Raw genomic sequence first — 17,132 nt, forward strand, 5'->3', positions numbered from 1 at the left:
GCACAAGCCCCATAACTACAGTCCATGTCTGGGTCCTGTCTGTTTCTGTCTCACTGTCCAATAACAGTTGAAAGGGCTTAAAAATTAATCTTCCTTCTCTCACGCAGTCTCTGTTAATGAATGATTCATTAAAGCGGGCAGAAATGTCCAGTGCAAAGAAGGCTGCTCTAAACAATAGTACATTCAGATATTAATTTTCAGCATTTGAGTATTGATTAGGTAAAAGCACAGCTGATGGTTAAGATTCACTTGGATAATAAAACGTCTGCACTGTGCCCCAGTTTTGCGATGAAAACGTCATAGTGCTGATTACTTATTGACAAATAATCAAGTATCTTTCTCCAGAATTGCAGACTGAGACCAGATAGTAAAGCAGTATTGGCTCCTGGCTGCAGCTGTAACCGCACCCTGAACACACTTTACATCACCGTAGGAGGGCGAGGACTTCAACCATCCGACGTCAAAATAAAAAGAAACTACGAGGTACTGCAATGTGTAATGAGAAAAAAAAAAAAAATAAATAAAACAAGGACAAACATTCAGAGTTAGCAATATCATTTAATCTTTCCCCCTCAGCTTAGAATCACTGTTGTACATAAGTTACGTTTTGTTTTTCTCAATTTCACAGGTACTTTTTTCTCTCTTCAAACTTCCAGTTTGACCTCCCTCTCGTATCAAACAAAAAAAAGCAGATTGTATTATACAAAAATGCAAACCAATTTTCACACAGTGAATTCTCTTACAAAGTCATAAAATGGCGTAATAATGGCTACATCCACATTGGAGGAAGATAATTCTAGACATTCCTTAATGGAGTATAATATACATATAAAAACTTTTTTTCTTGCTGAAATCAAACCTGTACCTTAATTTAAGAGATATTTTACAAGGGAGTAATCATATAAAAAATCCATTTGCGAATTTCCCCAGAAAGTCCGGGAATAAAATGTGAGCCTCAAACAGCAGTAACAGAGTTCAGTGGTCAAGGGTGGGAGTGGAGGGATTAACTGGTTAAATGAGGGGTATAGGCAGCAGTTCCACTCAGAAACGAAAACACACAGGAGATTGAAATGAACATATATGCTATTTACTACAGAATAAATCACCCCATACGTCGTTGTTTGCCGGGTCTGCTAAGCTAAAGGCGTTTCAGGCTCATTCGGTCCTGCAGTGACCCATCAGGTAGAATCAGCATCGTAGTAGTTTTGGTTGTCTTGCATTTAGAAGAGTGAGAAACAACATATTGAATTAACACCATTAAGTGTTGCCAATTTATGGCTAAATCCTCATTCCCTCTTTTAACTTTAGACTGAATTTCTTCGCTATTAGGCCAATTTCTTGTAAATAGTTGTGAAAGAAGAAGAAAAAAAAAATACTTGTCACTCGGATACTCTTAAAGCTGTCGACTACACATCAGGTCAGATGATGCATTAAAGACTAAGACTTGCAGGTCAGTAAATTCACTCAACTATTGCAGAAACAAACAAACAAAAAAAAAGGAAAGAAAAAAAAACTACAAACCCAGCTAGGTCAACATTTCCTTAAAAAAAAACGATAAAAATATACATTTTAACTCAAATCTTTAGAGATTTGCATTATTGCATTGTTGCTGTTTTATATGACAGTTTTGAAAAGGGGCGTTTAGGGGGCGGGGTCTGCTCAAGTCCATCTGTCAATCATGCCAATTCAGTGTTAATTAGGGCTTTCTTTTTTGAGATCATTTCATGCTCCGGAAACAGACACTGTAAAGGAGCATTACAAAAGGATTTAAGGCTAACCTTTCATCTGAGACTTCCTGCTAATTGTCTTCGAGGGGGGGGGATATGGTGGGCAAAAAACCCCCCAACACTTTTCTAATACCTCAACACTATCACCCGGTACAGCACACTTTGAGGGAGGAGGGAAGAACAAAAAAAAAAAAAAACTGAGTCAGGGTACATTTTCTACAATACAATCTAGCACACACAAAACATCTCCATAAATTTTCCAAAGTTACAGATTTTGTCTTCTTCGGAAGCATAGTCTATAAAGAACATCTTTGTTTGAACACAAAAGATTAAGTGAACACACATCAATGCACACAGAAGTCCTTCGTCTGGGAAAGGATAAAGTCTGTGTTGGCAACCAGTGGACAGAGAACAAATCAAAAAAAAAAACAAAAAACAGTTTGCTGATTCTAAGTAGAGATCATTTAATATAAATGCTGAGCGAGTAGAATAAGAGGTGGCACGATAATAGTGCTTTAGTATATTAATGTATGTATACATACTCATATGTATAAGTGAGCTGTGTACCTAAACAATAAATGTAGCAAGGAGCAGCCAGAGGCCTTAAGTGTGGTTTGGGTTTGGGGGGCGGGGAGGGAGGGAAAAAAACAAATCCAAAACATTCACTATCATGGCGCTGACAAGTTGGAAGAGATGCCCGTCAAACTATCCAGATGAGGACGTCGGACACAAAACACATTTGCGTCGTTCTTTAATTGACTCATCAGTTATCAGGGATTTGTCAAACTGTCAGTTACTCGGTACACCTCGTCTGACCAGAACCAAGGCTCCACACTGAACTACAACAGCTTGACCCGGAGCGTCCCCTCTATCCTTCAACCGTTCAAACACAAGGACTCACTCGCTCTCAGCAGAGCTGTAAAACTGTTGCCGATCATGCTAATTGTTTACGGAAGGCAAAGAGCTCCATGTTGAGCATCAGCAGTAAACAATTTATATGATGGAGAAAGAGCAATAACAGTAGTAATGATGGTGATGATGACAGCAAGTTACGGACACACCGGCGAGTGAACGGAACTGAGCGTTGTACCAGGCATCGGTGAAGACGCTTAAATATGCCTAATGCAATGTAAATGAAGTATCGAATATGACTGAAGGACAGGTGTTGTTGAAGGTTTGCTTTGTTTACTCCTCAGTAATTAATACTGCTATCTTCTGCTGTAAACAGTTTCAAATTGACTGTGCAGCTTAAAACACTACAACAGTGACCCTTTTACTACAAAAGTTAGGTCTGGCTTCGGCGCAAAAATTCAACCGTCTCATGACAAGAGAGGAGGGCATGTCATCAACTGAGCTCCGCAAAGCCTCCACAAGGTAAGCGTCACCGCCCAAAATCGTAACAATGTAAAGCATGAAAAAATAAAACAAAAAATTAAACCAAAACAAGACACAAGGGAAGGCAACTTCATAGAAGTTAGGAGAACAAATGACAAGATAATCCCAATGGGGAGGCCGTTTGTGTGGCCAGATGAGAAGCTCTGAGGAGGGAAATCTTCTATTTGCCCTGATGTCGTCGAGTCAAGTTTACATTTATCCACCCGACTCCTGAAGCAGAAAGATGTACTCTCTCTCTCTCTATCTCAGCCTTGTAACGTGTGTTCACCCCCCACCCACAAAACAAAACAAAACAAAAAAAAAACAACCTACTTACTTTTGAGAATGTTGTAAAATTTCCTTACAAGTGGCTCGGCACTGAATGCAGCACTCATGAGCACAGGCAAAAGGCATCACAACCGAAACCACGTCAGGGTCACACCACAACCCGGAGAAGCACATATTAGATTCCCTTATAGAAAACATGGAAAGCTCATTATCAAAAAGACTTGTTGCAATCTTTAAAACAGAATGCTCCAATTAAATATATAATATACTGCTTTCAAGTATGAAACAGACATGTGATGTGTTCATAAAATGCAATAATAAAACTCATACTTCTCGTGGCCGGCGAGGAAGTGCATCACCTCATTTCCAAACACCTTGCGTGACCGTATTTGGCTGATTATTGTATGTTTTTTTTTTTCCCTCCTCAGGCATCTTGATCTGGGCAACCTCTTTTTTTTTTTTTTTTTGTTTTACGATTTTGGGGGTGAGTACCGAGCGACACACTTCTGCCGTTTCCCACATTGCCCTCACAAATCATTAGATTCTAAGAGAAGTTTATCAGAGTGTATGCGATATGATAGTACTTGTTAATCAGCTCCTCTCTATCCAACTGCATGTATGCTTATACAACTAAACCAAGATTCTTACAAAAGGAGGATCAAACGCTTGACTATACTTTTATGTTTACTGAGGATGGAATATCCTTCTTTTTTCTTTTTTAATAAAGTTATAACACTGTCAACATCACCACCATTTTATCCTCCTGATATATCTACTGTGAGCCTTGTTAATCTAATACCAGTACAAAAAAAAAAAGAAAAAAAAAATTAAAAATAACACACACAAGAAATGTTATCATATGCCATGGTTTCCAGGCAGGGAAAGTCATTAAAAAAAGCTCATTCACAGAACAAAAAGAAAGAAAATTCATCACGGCAGATACTGCTCATCTTCTAAATAGAATGGGTGTATGTGTGCCTGTGCATGCTTTTCAATTGAGCATCTTGTGTCTGTGTGCGTGCATGTATGCGTGTGTGTGTGTGTGAGAGTGTGTGTATGTGTGTGTGTGTGCACATGTGTGTAAGTGTGTACTTCCTAAGAGCAGGAATGGACAACGCCATTCTTCTGCATTTCTGAACCAGTGGCACCTGGGTCAGAACACAGGCCCAGCGCAGACGTCTTATTCGTCAGTGTCAGCATGGACCCGCCCACTGCACTTTCTTGCAGACTGCTGGAGCCGTTTGACACCTCGCTGAGTTAGGAACAGAATTAGAGAAGCCTCAAGTCAGAATAAGAAATATTGAGAAGAGGGTCAAACTAATAATGTGATGCATATTCACTGGTGTATATACTATGTCTTAATATTTGTTCTCACTCACCCACGAGCCAGGGCGATCTCCTCCAGCTGAGTCTTGTGCTCCGGCTGTCCATTCTCTGCAGATTTCATCTTGTACTGCTGCACGTCGTGAGCTACTTGGTTTTCCTGGTTTGCACAATGGACAAAATATGCTGAGATGTCAGAAAGACGCCCCCCAACAACATGATCCGTTTATCTGATCCAACTGAACTACTGTCAGTTTTTTTTTTTTTTAAGACTTGAGCCACAAAGCAAATCCCGTTTTCTTGTTTTGTGCTTGTATCATAAGGTGCATGGTGGCAGAACAGATGCACAAAGAGTGGCTGAAATGATTCTTTTACAAAAAAAAAACGCATTTTCATGTTTATTCTCCAGACACTGTACTACAAAATATGACTGAATATCCATTTTGTTGGGGACCCAGAAGGATATTCTTAAGTATTTACTCCTCCAACCATCCCACGTGCTGTCATCAATAAATCCCCCATTTATCCAAACTTTTTTTTCCACATGGTTAAACTGTAGCAGCCATAACTGGTGCTTTAAGGAGCACAGACCCCTACCATAGCCATCTCACGGGTCCTCTTGCCAATCTCTCTCTCCACCTGGTGGAGCTCCAGGCTCAGCTGTTCACTGGAGACAGCTGTTGCACTTGCTCCCCCTGCTGGCCACTTGGGCTGTTGCTGTTGTGGGGCTACTGCTGCCTGGCCCTGGCTGGGCTGTACAGGCTGACCTGCCAATGCACTGGCCTCCCTCTGCAGGAGTAAAGAGTTACTGGCAGCCTGGAAGAGTGAGACAGGAAGTGAAGGGGTGAGTGTGCGATCTGGAAATTGTTGGCAATAATCTGAGGAAACACGGCACAAAATGGAAATCCTGTTTGGTTTTTCTTTCAGGTTATACATTTTGATATTGATTATATTTTAATAGACAACTGATTTTGTTCTTCACCACATCGATTTCCACGTGACAGGAAAGAGGAGCTAAAATTATGGAATATGATGTAAACTCCTCAGAAACTAAAAAACGCTTTACACTTTGAAATACTTCTACATTTCTGAAAAGGTAAATTTATCAAATCAGCTTTTGTGCTTTTGTAAATACTCATCCAAGTTTCAAAGATCACACACACCTCCATGCTGTGCATCTGGGTCTGTTGAGTGATCTGCTGGTTGACTTGCTGCAGCTCAATCTTTAACTGCTCTCTGTCTGGGGCTGCCATAGGTAGGCTGTGAGAGAAAAGACAGTAAAAACTGCTTTAGGGCACAAATTTGCCCTTTTAGACATGCATTTTGTAAAACTGTGATCATCACCATCCTAAAAAACACAACAAATGGCTTATACCGCTCAGTAAAGTGTCCCTGAGAGGAGGAGGCAGTCTGGTGGGAGGGGTACGAAGCGCCACCCCATCCTCCATGGCTTCCATATGTGTACTCTGCTGCAGGCAAAGTGGTAAAATGAAAAACAGAAGTGTACTCATGACAAACTGGAATGATTTAACGACACAATTACGTGAAATTACCATGTTGCAAACAGTAACAAATACCATTTTGTCAGCCGTTACCAATAAATCATATGGAGATGCTAAATTCCAAACAAGGGAGGTGTGATGGTGTTTATCAGTCATTTATAGGTGATCGTGCATGTAGATGGTTTCTTACCTGGCATGGCCATGTGTTTCGAGTTTGGGTTCTGGGGGTTGGCTACCATAGCCTGCACAGGACCAGTGGTCTGGTAGCCTGTTTTTGAAGTGCGGGAAATGGCACCAAAGCGTGACACAGTGGGCTGGGGACCAAATGGGATAATAGGGTCATCATCCTTTACTTCTGCACCCCTCCGAGGAGCTTCCAATGACGGTTCCCTCAGACTTTTAGCCTCCACATTCTGGCAGAGGGAAGAGTAAAGAGAGCAAAGGTTATGACACAGAGAGATGTGAGGAAGAGGCAGAGTGAGCAACATGTTCTTTTCTCACTTGATAGACTGCGACAAACATTGGTTTTATCAGTAGAACAAAAAGTACACTCGTCAGTACCGGCTGATTCAGCTTGGTGAACATGAGGTCAAACAGCATAATAGCTGGTGTTAATTAACATCACCTCAATTACGCAGTCCATTATAGTGCTTTGTTACACCTCACTGAATGCATGCATTCAGAATCATTTGTCAAATAATCTATCAATTTTCCCACCTCCAAGGTCTACAGCAGGAAATGCTGATGTAATTCTCGAACATTTAAACTTACCATCATCTCCATGGCGCCGGGAACCATCACATCTTTGGGTTTGGCATCCTTTGTCCCAATGTATGAGCCAATAGTTTCACAGGACCAGGGAGAGTACTGCCCTGCATAGTCAGGCTCTCTGCATTTCACCATAGTTTTGGAGCTCTCCTCGCCATACTGCAGACACAGAACATGTGATCATTAATACTTACATATATTTGCAGTTAATCAACACTTTCTTTGACTAATTACATCTTGTTACTTTATGGCTCTGACAATTAAATAGCATCAGAGACAAATTACATTGACTTCATGCTAACCTCAGGAGGGTAATCACTGGGGAAGGGATGTGGAAGAGTCGGGGACGCAGCAAACGGTGGCGGGGAAATAACCTTCCTCTCCTCCAGCTGGGATAACAGCTCCTGCCGACGTCTGTGCAGGTAGTCCAGGCTGGGCTGTGAACCACCATATGATGGCCCCTATGATACACACAGAAATATCAGTGCTGAACTGCTGGCTGTTATTTTTGTATTTAGGATGACCACACAAACTGTACAAAGGCAAAACACACCAATCATCAAACTTACCCTGACATAAGTCCTCATAGGTGGAGGTTGGGCACCTGGTGGATAGTAAGCATCTGGTGGGTATCTGTCCCGGGGATTGGGATCCTGGTGGTAGAGTGAATTAGCCTGTCCTGCTGATGGTGGGGGAACATCCAGAGGTGCTGGACTCATTCTGACCAGGCCATCCCTCTGAGATGGGTAAGGCTGTGGGGGAGGTGGTGGGCCAGTGTAGGTCCCATGGCGACCTCTGTCATAGTGTGAAGGGTGAGGATAGGAGAATGGTGGGCCAGAGTGAGGAGCCTGGTAGGGGCGCTCTGGAGGGCCATAGCCAGAGTAAGGGTCCTGGTAAGGGGGTCCTGACTCACTGGGGGGAGGAGCGTTACGGATGTAATCCCGAGTAACATACTGTGGTGGCTGTTGGTATGGGTACCCTGAGAAATAAGTTACAGAATATTATTTAAAACACGTCACACTCTAATAAAGTAAAACATGTCCATCAGTCACACACACACACACACACAAGTTATTCAGTATATTTAATCCGTACCTGTAGGATACTGTGGGGGCTCATACTGAGAGGCAGAAGGTGGTGGGCGAGTGTCATAGCACATCTCAGGGAGTGGCGGCTGAGGGTACACCGGCGAACCTCTGGGCACCACAGGCATGTGCTTCACTCCTGAGAGGTGATCTGCTGGCATCCTTGGGTGGGCCATGGCATGAGGTGGCAGAGGCATACCGGGTTTGGGCACAGGGTCCAGGCTACAGGAATAAATCTTATTAAATATACTTTGCAGCATTTCAAGGATACAATTCATCTCTTAAATACAAAGGTATAAAGTAGAAAGGTAATGCTAAAACACTTAAGTAGAGGGTGGAAAATCAGTGCAAAGCTGCTTCTTAGCAGTCGACTAAATTAATTTCCATGAATCACTATACTTACACATCAGGTGGTGATCCTGGGGCACTCGGACTCCCTCCATCCATCTTGACAGGTTTGCGCAATAGTTCGTAGGAGACGGTGTCTGTGCCACGGGCAATGAGCTGGGGCAAAGAGGGCGCACCGCTCCCATTGGTGAGAGGCGAAGGCTTCCGGGTCACTGCTACATCAAGAGGAAGGCCGTCATCTGACAAGAGCCCTCCTGCACCTGGGAGTCGAGCTGCAAGACGCTTATTCATCTTACGATACCTGACAAATATAAAACAAAATCCATAAGAAACACAGTGGTGACTGTGGGCAAAGGTAAGGACAAAGTCAAATACATGATTTTTAAAAACAACATTTCTTGATTCTAATATCTGTTGGACTCACTTCTCCAGTTCTTCCTGAGAGTGAGCAAAGGTACAGCTGGCTCCACGAGGACAGCCTCCCTTCTGCTTCATGTCGCGACACATATATGTCTTGTACTTGCTGTGCTGAGGAGGCTGATGAGAAACAGAGAACAACACATAAATACAATTAGGGGTGACACCAACAAGATGAACTGTCACAATACTATTTATTAAGCACTTTAAAATTTCAGAGGTGTGTTAAAAGATTACAGAAAAAAAAACAACTTTAGGTGTCTTGTTTGTTTTGGGACTGGAGGAATCAGCAACCTTTCTTACTTCCAGCTCTGTTTTCTGGTCCAATGAAAACACTGACCTGTTGCGGATCCGCTCCTTTCTTGCTGTGATTCTGGATGAAGTCCACCAGGCCATGTACCACTGTTTTCACTGCTACCAAACCCTTCTCAAGTTGCTCCCATGTAGGTGGAGGAGCATCTAGGGAGACAAAGACATTGGAAAATCTTTTTTAATAAACTATTCTGTACTTTTTTGTCAAAGATGTGAGGTGTATATGGACTGTGCTCCAAAGAACCACTACTGACACCACCAGCACAGCCCTCGGCAGACAGCCTTGAACATAAATGCTTTTGTCTGGTGTGCAAGACTGAGCTTCTCTCCACTGGGAGGTCAAAGGGGAAGGCAGTCAGTTACCAAACAGTGCTTCTTGTTTTGGTATGGAATTTCCTTTGGTACGCCTCGTGAGCCAAATATTTACTGTCACAAGTTTATAAATGTCAACATTCTTGTGCTCCTAGAATGAAATTTGTTGGAGTGCAAGTTCAACTTGTAACCTATTGGCAGCGCACAGGTCCATTACCAGTGTCATGCTAGCAGGTTTAGCCTGGAAAGCTGGAAGTACACGTGAGGGGATTTTATTAAATATTTGTTAACTCACACTACATATAGATTATAGAGTCTGCATGTTCAGCTCCCACATTAATACAAAACCAAACATCCCTGAAGTTTTTTTTTGGTTTCTTACCAGGACTGGGATCAATGTTGGCCAATAGTTCCAGGTGAGGCCGCAGCCTGTTAAGGTTGGCTGGGTCTCCAGTCCTTTGCAGTGCAATCGTCAGCTCCTGGACACTCTGAGCAAAAGATGCTGGGGTCTGCAGCTACGCCGGAAGCATCGAAAAAAAAGAAAGAAAGAAAATGATTAAACGCTTTGGTAAATTCATGGCAGATAGGTTTTTGTATATACAAGCATGTTTTGACATACAGAGTTCAGAAATGTATAGCTGAACACATGAATCATTTTCTTTGACGTGTGTACCATTTATGGAAACAAACAACTGGGCACAGAAGCAAAAAATAAATAAATAAAAAAAAATCCTTCTTTCACACACCTTATCGATGATAGACTGCATGTGTGACTTGTGAGATTGATCTCCATACAACAGAGAAGACCACTGGTCAGGTGCAATGCGCAGTCCACCCTCCATGGCAATCTGAACAATCTGAGAGTCGTGCTCACGTCGCAGAGCCTCGTAAGTACGGAACTCCTCTTTCAGCTGCATCAGGGATGAATCTTCATCACGTTTGGTGACCTACATAGCAACAGAAAAGTGAGTTAGCCAAGAAAAAAAACAACCCTGTCAAAGATTTGACCTTAGAAAGCCTTGATTACATGTTTTAGGTTTTATACTCATCACAGCCTTGAATAAATAATCATTTCTAACACATAAATTCGTACATGGAAAGGGATGGAATAATATTGGCACCATTATGAAGCAGCACCACACAGCCTACAATATTTCCCACAAACATCAAATCAGTTCATGAAATGTCTTCTGATTTGCGACGAGTCTCATACCTTGAAGCAGGAGGCCCTGTAGAGGAGCTGCACCACATGGCCTATGCTCGTTTTAGAGGCCTGAGGAAAGCGTGGCTCAAGCCTCTGGACTACAAAGAGAACCAAAACCTTCCTGGACAGAGCAGAACCATCCTCTAGAGCAAGGAGGACCAACTTCAGAGCTTCCTCTTGCATTGCTAAGGGAGGAAACACAAACATGTAAACCATACAAACCAAGCTGGGAATAAATGGGCTGGTTATGTGATAGTTTCACTGAGGAGGTCGTAGAAAACCGTCTACCTGGGCCAAGAAACTGACATCCTCGTGCACGGACAGCAGCCCACAGATTGGAAGAGAGCTGCTGTGGATTCTGGTGCTGCAAGATGAGTTCGGTGACAGTTCGTTCACCCAGAGAGCGGGCAGCTCTCATGGCTCTAACACGGCCCTCTTCTTCCACAAGCTGGCAGTGGACCAGAGTTACCAGTTTCCTCTGCATGGGTCGACTCAGCATGCTCTGGGCTGTACTGCTCAAACCCACACCTGGTAAGAAACAAGAGGGGGAGTCATGATATGTCACTGTACCATGTTGATATTATTGCAAGATAACTATTTGAACCTACAGCTCTCTAAAACAAGATGATAACCAAGAAGGTAAATCTAACCAATAAACATACTATAAATATTACAGTCACAGATATCATCATGTTAGTTATTGAGTCATGCTACAAACATGCACAGCGCTGCAGAATAATTTTTCCATGCGACACAGTAAAAAGGTGAGGGGTTACTAAATCGTAGAATGAAGGCAAAACTGGCTACTGTGAATGCAGAAGGTTATTTGATAATCTTTCACTCAACATTATGACTGTAAATTGACCATGTATGCATTTAAAACATGCCGGGTTTGTGCAGCATCACTTGTGCACCCCAGGACATTAAGGTGTTTCCAACAGCTCGACTTGTACTGATGCTTCATCCAGTATTTGTATTGACTGTGAGCAATCCTGCTTCAATGGGGGTGCGGCACAAACAGTTTTCCTTACAACAGGCTAATCACAGAGAAACTTTGTTATTAATATTAAGCAGATTTAGGCTGATGGCTAACAGCCTTCATGATGCAGTATGATAATGTCACAACGTTTATTACAATTTCAACTCTGAATGTCAAAAAGTTGACAGATCTGCAGTATGTTATGATGAAACAGGGTTGTGTTTCTTATAAGAGTCTAGTGCTTCCCATGCATTGATGTATTTGCGGCACCCACCACCGTATTATTGTTATTTTTTTCAAAACAAATACAATTTAAATTTACTGCAGCACTGATTTGCTCACCCTCCTTGCCCCCCTCTCACTCATTCTCACAATGAACTCATCTGTGAATAGTCCTTCCTCTTCATAAACACTCTCAACACATGATCATGTGCAGGAGGAAGAATTACTGTTGGTCTTTTCTCACTGAAAAGTTAATGTTGGAATACAGCTGGGTTTTGGAGGTTATAACGGTACATAGCTGCTAGTCAACATTGACTGTGCAAGTGGGTAACATCATTGTTATTTCATCAATTCTTACACTGAAAGTTTGATTCCTTAATCCAGGTGAAAATTGAAAAATATTTTCAAAAGACCAAATTCCGAAGAAGTGCAAAAACTGTTTGGACCAGGGGTATTTGTTTCTTCGTTAGCAATGCAGCACTGTATATATTAGATTATTTTCCACGATGTGAAGCAATGGAGCTGTTTAATTAAGGTATTTATATGTCACAATTTTTCTGGCAAATTAAAATATTTGCAGTGGATCATCTTAAATGCAATAATTTGTAATAATTATTTTAGGACAGCATGGGTCTGCCTCTTCTGTGTATATACACATACAACCTCCCATCAGCTACCGCCACAAACTGAATCAGGTGTCGTGGGAAACACTGAGTCTCTCTAACAACCTAGTTATGTCATTAAGAACTTCATCAATGGAAGTTTCAGACAGCTCCAATTTCATGAGTTGTCACATATGCTGCTGTTTTCAAATATTGATTACTTGGGAAATTGCTGACAACATTTTTCAGAACTTTTGTTTCTTTTTATTCTTTCTTTGTTGTAGTGTGATAATATCATAAAAACACAAATGCTACTTTCAAGGACACAAGTTCAATAAAAGTGACCTACCAGTGACATTTTAAACCAAGCGTGTCAACAGATCATAATAAAGGGAGGACAATCTATAAAGGAAATGAGCGTGTGTTTGTGTGTTTTCAAGTACCTCGGGTGTTGCTGAGGGGTTTGAGGTAAAGGGCCAGCTCCTCCACACACTGCCTGGCTTCCTCATAATGCTGCGAGTCCTCTGGACTGGTAATCAAGGCAACTGGCTGAGCCTTAGGAACCTGCAGCAGAACATAGCGGAGAAAACATTTAGGACAACTGATAGCAAAAACTGAAATCCTTTAGTACAGCTGTGTTTCAACAAAGTTGTAGAGGCTTCCGTGTCATCTTTTTCTTTTCATTGTCTTATGTAGTAGATAAAACTACTAAATAGTGCTGACTGTATAAATTAATATCAAATACATCTTAATGTGTGCCCAACTTTCAGCGTGCATTCTCAGTGATCAAGTGAGACTGTATGGTGCAATCCATTAAAACCATTTAACAACCAACCTCTAAGCAGCAAATTTACAGACGGAAAGTCTATCATAGTTTTAGAATAAACGCAATCTGTATTTACACCAAACTGTAATGTACAATAAAATTCTAAATATGAGTCTTAAACTATTTTTTAGAAATCCCTTGTCTATTTAGAGCACAATCTGGTGATCTGGTGTTTCTGTGATGATTAGCAAAGTAAGGTTCACTAAGCACTTAGTTTTCCCCAGATTGTACTTGGACTATTAAAGCAAGGAAATGGCTGACAAGAAATTTTATATCTAACAGTTAAATAACCATGTTATTGCACTAAAGGGTTATGCTCAATTATCTGCATGTATGTCACGGCTTGCTGAACTGTTCCCACTCTAACACTCACAATTTAAAACAGAGCCACGGCAGTGGGAAAAAGTGTTTCACATCATGATTGTTTTTTCATACAGAAGGCAATGTTGGTCATAGACTTTGTTGAGAGCAATGGCTGATTTAACAACTGATTACGCATCCACAATTAAACTTTCGAGATAACCACCGGTTTTTGTGTGGCTCTATTGTGTTAATAACGATCAAAGCTCAAACCAGCTTTAGGGCATTTCGTATGATGCAAGAACTGTTCTAAATGATGGTACAGATTTATCATACTCAGGGATACTACAAAAGCAGTTACTTTGGTATCAAGTTGAAACCAAAATTGTGAAAGCGTGATGGTACTTGTTATTATACGGTATCATAGATTCATTATAAAAGGAAAACACTTGAGGATAACACATGAAATGGCAGCAATAAGTGCCGTAAAAGGTCTGCAGCGACTTGCGGAGAAATAAAAACGGAACAGCAAGCGCTGGGTATGAAGATATTTTGTGTTTGAGTTAGATAATGCAGGACAAGTTAGAGACCAAAGACAGGATATAAACAATGTCACAGGCAATTTCGAACAAAATAAGACAACACCTCAAATTTATCCTAAGAGACAGGCATCAAAATATGTGCACTGAATTCAAGGTGAGTGTGCTTCAGCTGTTAACTTCGTAATTGAAACATGACATCAGAATGTTCATCCCCTGAAATGTCATCGTTTGCAAATCCGTTGTAGCACTGCTCCACAAGCAGCATTCACATAGGATAACATTAGCTTGCTTAGGCTAATACAGTGAAAGGCCATAACTAAGTTGAATGCTGCTCACAATGTTTTTAGATTAATGTTACAATAATTGAGTCTGTCAAAATATAATGTGGGCTAGTGGGCTGTCACACCATTTGTGCAACAGATATTTTTTTTAAAATAACAGTTGAATTTGAAATTCACTGGCTTGGTATTCCTTTTAGATTATCAAGAATTGTCAAATTTATATTGCATTGGTACTGACTACTAATTTCCATATCTGTCAGAGCATATTAATTTGGTCAGACATGGTACTCTATTACCCTGCAGAAGGACAAATAGTGAAGGAATACAGCTAAAAGACAAGACATCACAGCTGTGACTATATCAGAGACTTCAGGGTTACAGGAGATACACGGACATTATCCATTACTACAGTCTCATGTTGGAATCTTGGCCAACTTAGTCAAAACACCATTAACTGTGCCTCACCCTGTTGATCAAACATCACTTCAGACAAATACAGCTTTACTGATTGTGCCAGCAGCACTCAGTAAAGCAACAGAATTAAAGCCATTGCCCAACAACTTGAGTGTGACTCATAAAGGAATCCCCAAGCTATGTGCATCATGTAATAGCCCATGCGCAACGCTCTAATACAATCCACAAACAGTGATTACTGAAGACATCACTCTGTCAAGTCTGAAAATGTTCAACTACTCAAACACATCTGTGAGCTGTTGTTCTTAATCACAAGTTAGCGTCACCAAGTGCTCCGCAGAGATAATATGAACTGGGATCTCTGTACAGTTGTTGGGCAATTTATGACAAACACACACAGACATGCGTCTTACCTGGCCTCCCACCAGCTGCAACAGGGCTGTGTTGACAGGTAGCTGCTCGATGTCTGTGCTGATGGCTGTCTGGTCAAAGGGACAGGCCTTACGGTGCAACTTGTTCAGGCACATCTTGCAGACAGTATGTCCACAGCCCAAGCTGATGGGCCGGCGAACAGTCTCCTCAAATGTCTGTGTGCAGATTGGGCACAGCAGGAACTCTGTCCATTGTGGTGCTTGCACTGGCATGGTTATATGTTGATGGGATGGGTGTGTATAAATGTATGTAAGCTTTAACACAGAGAAAAAATATAATAATTATATATATATATATATGGAAGATTCCACTGGAATCAAATTTTTTTTCTTCCGAACTCAATCGTTCTTAAATGTCCTCAAACATTGTGGATTTTGGATCACATCGCGTGATGAATACTGTAAAAGAGAAAGACAAAGTAAATTAAAATTAGGCAAACATTGATCAATTTGAGCAACTGTGCATACAAGTCAAAATTTATCTTTGTAAAGCTTTTTAAACTTCCATCCAAACAGTTTCTAGGTACACTAACAAAACATGGCTGTGTTGTGTACGAGAACATCTGTTGTTGAGAAATGCATTCTAGGCAGTGGGATGACAAAGTAGATTTCTGGTAAGACAACTGATCCTGCAATAAAAATGTCTGTCTCTCTACTCGATGGTATACGTCGTTCGCACGCAACAAACCTATGTCAAACTAGATCTGAGGTGACACAGCACACTTTTGTAAGACACGAATAAAACATACGAGAAGCTGGATCAAAACAACTGCTGTGTGGCCTACTTACAAGAGCTGGTTACCACTATGACTATGGACAAAGGGTACCAAGAGGCTAACAACCAAGTCCATCTGCGCTATAACTTGTTACGAAGCTAACGTTTGCTAATAAAACTGGGTTAGATTATACCAACAAATATTTAATTTAATTTGATCAACGAGTGTGCCATCCTAGCTGTAATCATCTCGATGTTTCGTCATACACTCATTAATTATATATCTAGTATGAAGCGATACGTTAGCCAGCTAATAGTTGGTAACGTTAGCTTACTTTTAGCAATCTATGCTATGGGTGGCTAGTTTGCTAGCTTAGCTAGCGAGCAAACGTCGTCTGATCAAACAGTAATTTCTTAATAATCTAAAGTCAATTATGAGCAGACTATCACACATGTATTATTCTAAACATAGTCACATTTATGAGTTCATTACACTGCCGAGAACCGTGGTTATCATCTCGAGTATTGGTCAAGGAAACGACAGCTAAGACACGAAGCATAGACAACCGTTTGACTTGCAGTGATATTATGTAACGCTAGCATCGAAAACTACCAAGACCTCCATCTGCCTTAAAATTGTATTTACGTTCGTCAGACAGACTCATTTCAATACGATAGCAGTGACATGTTCAGCATCACAGCGGAGTGTCGCTTTGGTGATATTTGGAGAAGAAGCTAACTCAAACCCTCATCTGGTCGGGACGAGCACAGAAGGCTAACATGCTAACGAACAAACGTTACTCCTCCCTACCGTAGCCATTAGCTCCTTAGCTAGCTATCTTTGGTGTTAGCAGCAACTAACCATCGCTATGCGTCATTAATGTGACTAAAACTGAACATGCAACTTCTCCTGTTACTCTCCCGCGTGGTAAAGAGATCCTAATGGCCGCCAGTACTCACTTATCCCAAAAGACTTGGAAGTTTTTCATCTTTCTTTAGGAAACTGTTGCGATATTTTCTTGCCATGTCGACTGTGCAGCTTAGCTGCTGCCGAGGTTTGGGGAGGGTGTCAACTCGACGACAGACTCGCTAGCCGGTTACAGCTAGCTGGCCAAGGTGTGTGTATGTGCGCGTGTTTGCGTGCGCGCGCGTGTGTATGA

At 41.4% G+C, this 17,132-nt stretch overlaps 1 protein-coding gene across 2 annotated transcripts; it reads right to left on the minus strand.

The window, feature by feature from the left end:
• Window positions 1–538: 538 nt before the first annotated feature.
• Window positions 539–17,039, minus strand: rc3h1b (ring finger and CCCH-type domains 1b). 2 transcript variants are annotated; one of them, XM_008292518.1, is made up of 20 exons: window positions 16,933–17,039; window positions 15,240–15,656; window positions 12,907–13,027; window positions 10,949–11,188; window positions 10,670–10,845; window positions 10,203–10,403; window positions 9,839–9,971; window positions 9,173–9,291; window positions 8,840–8,952; window positions 8,471–8,716; window positions 8,078–8,289; window positions 7,552–7,961; window positions 7,285–7,443; window positions 6,986–7,141; window positions 6,405–6,627; window positions 6,088–6,178; window positions 5,876–5,972; window positions 5,310–5,528; window positions 4,769–4,872; window positions 539–4,641 (listed from the first exon to the last, which is right to left on the minus strand). In XM_008292518.1, the coding sequence occupies exons 2-20, from the start codon at window positions 15,468–15,470 to the stop codon at window positions 4,485–4,487; spliced, it is 3,408 nt and encodes a 1,135-aa protein (XP_008290740.1). In that variant the 5' UTR covers window positions 15,471–15,656; window positions 16,933–17,039; the 3' UTR covers window positions 539–4,484. The 2 variants fall into 2 exon arrangements, with proteins under 2 accessions (XP_008290740.1, XP_008290739.1); XM_008292517.1 differs by having other exon boundaries at window positions 6,088–6,181.
• Between the last annotated feature and the right edge of the window lie 93 nt (window positions 17,040–17,132).

Source organism: Stegastes partitus, unplaced genomic scaffold, assembly GCF_000690725.1.
Source record: "Stegastes partitus isolate 25-593 unplaced genomic scaffold, Stegastes_partitus-1.0.2 Scaffold815, whole genome shotgun sequence".
In the NCBI taxonomy this organism is placed as follows: domain Eukaryota; kingdom Metazoa; phylum Chordata; class Actinopteri; family Pomacentridae; genus Stegastes; species Stegastes partitus.

Bases quoted from the DNA above. Each gene is read 5' to 3' on its own strand.
- rc3h1b (XM_008292517.1), bottom strand. From the start codon at position 15,470: ATGCCAGTGCAAGCACCACAATGGACAGAGTTCCTGCTGTGCCCAATC. The intron at 7,142-7,284 runs GTTAGCATGAAG...CTGTGTCTGCAG, and splicing joins CCAGTGATTACCCTCCTGAG to TATGGCGAGGAGAGCTCCAA. The intron at 6,182-6,404 runs GTAAGAAACCAT...CTTTGCCTGCAG, and splicing joins GAAACACATGGCCATGCCAG to CAGAGTACACATATGGAAGC.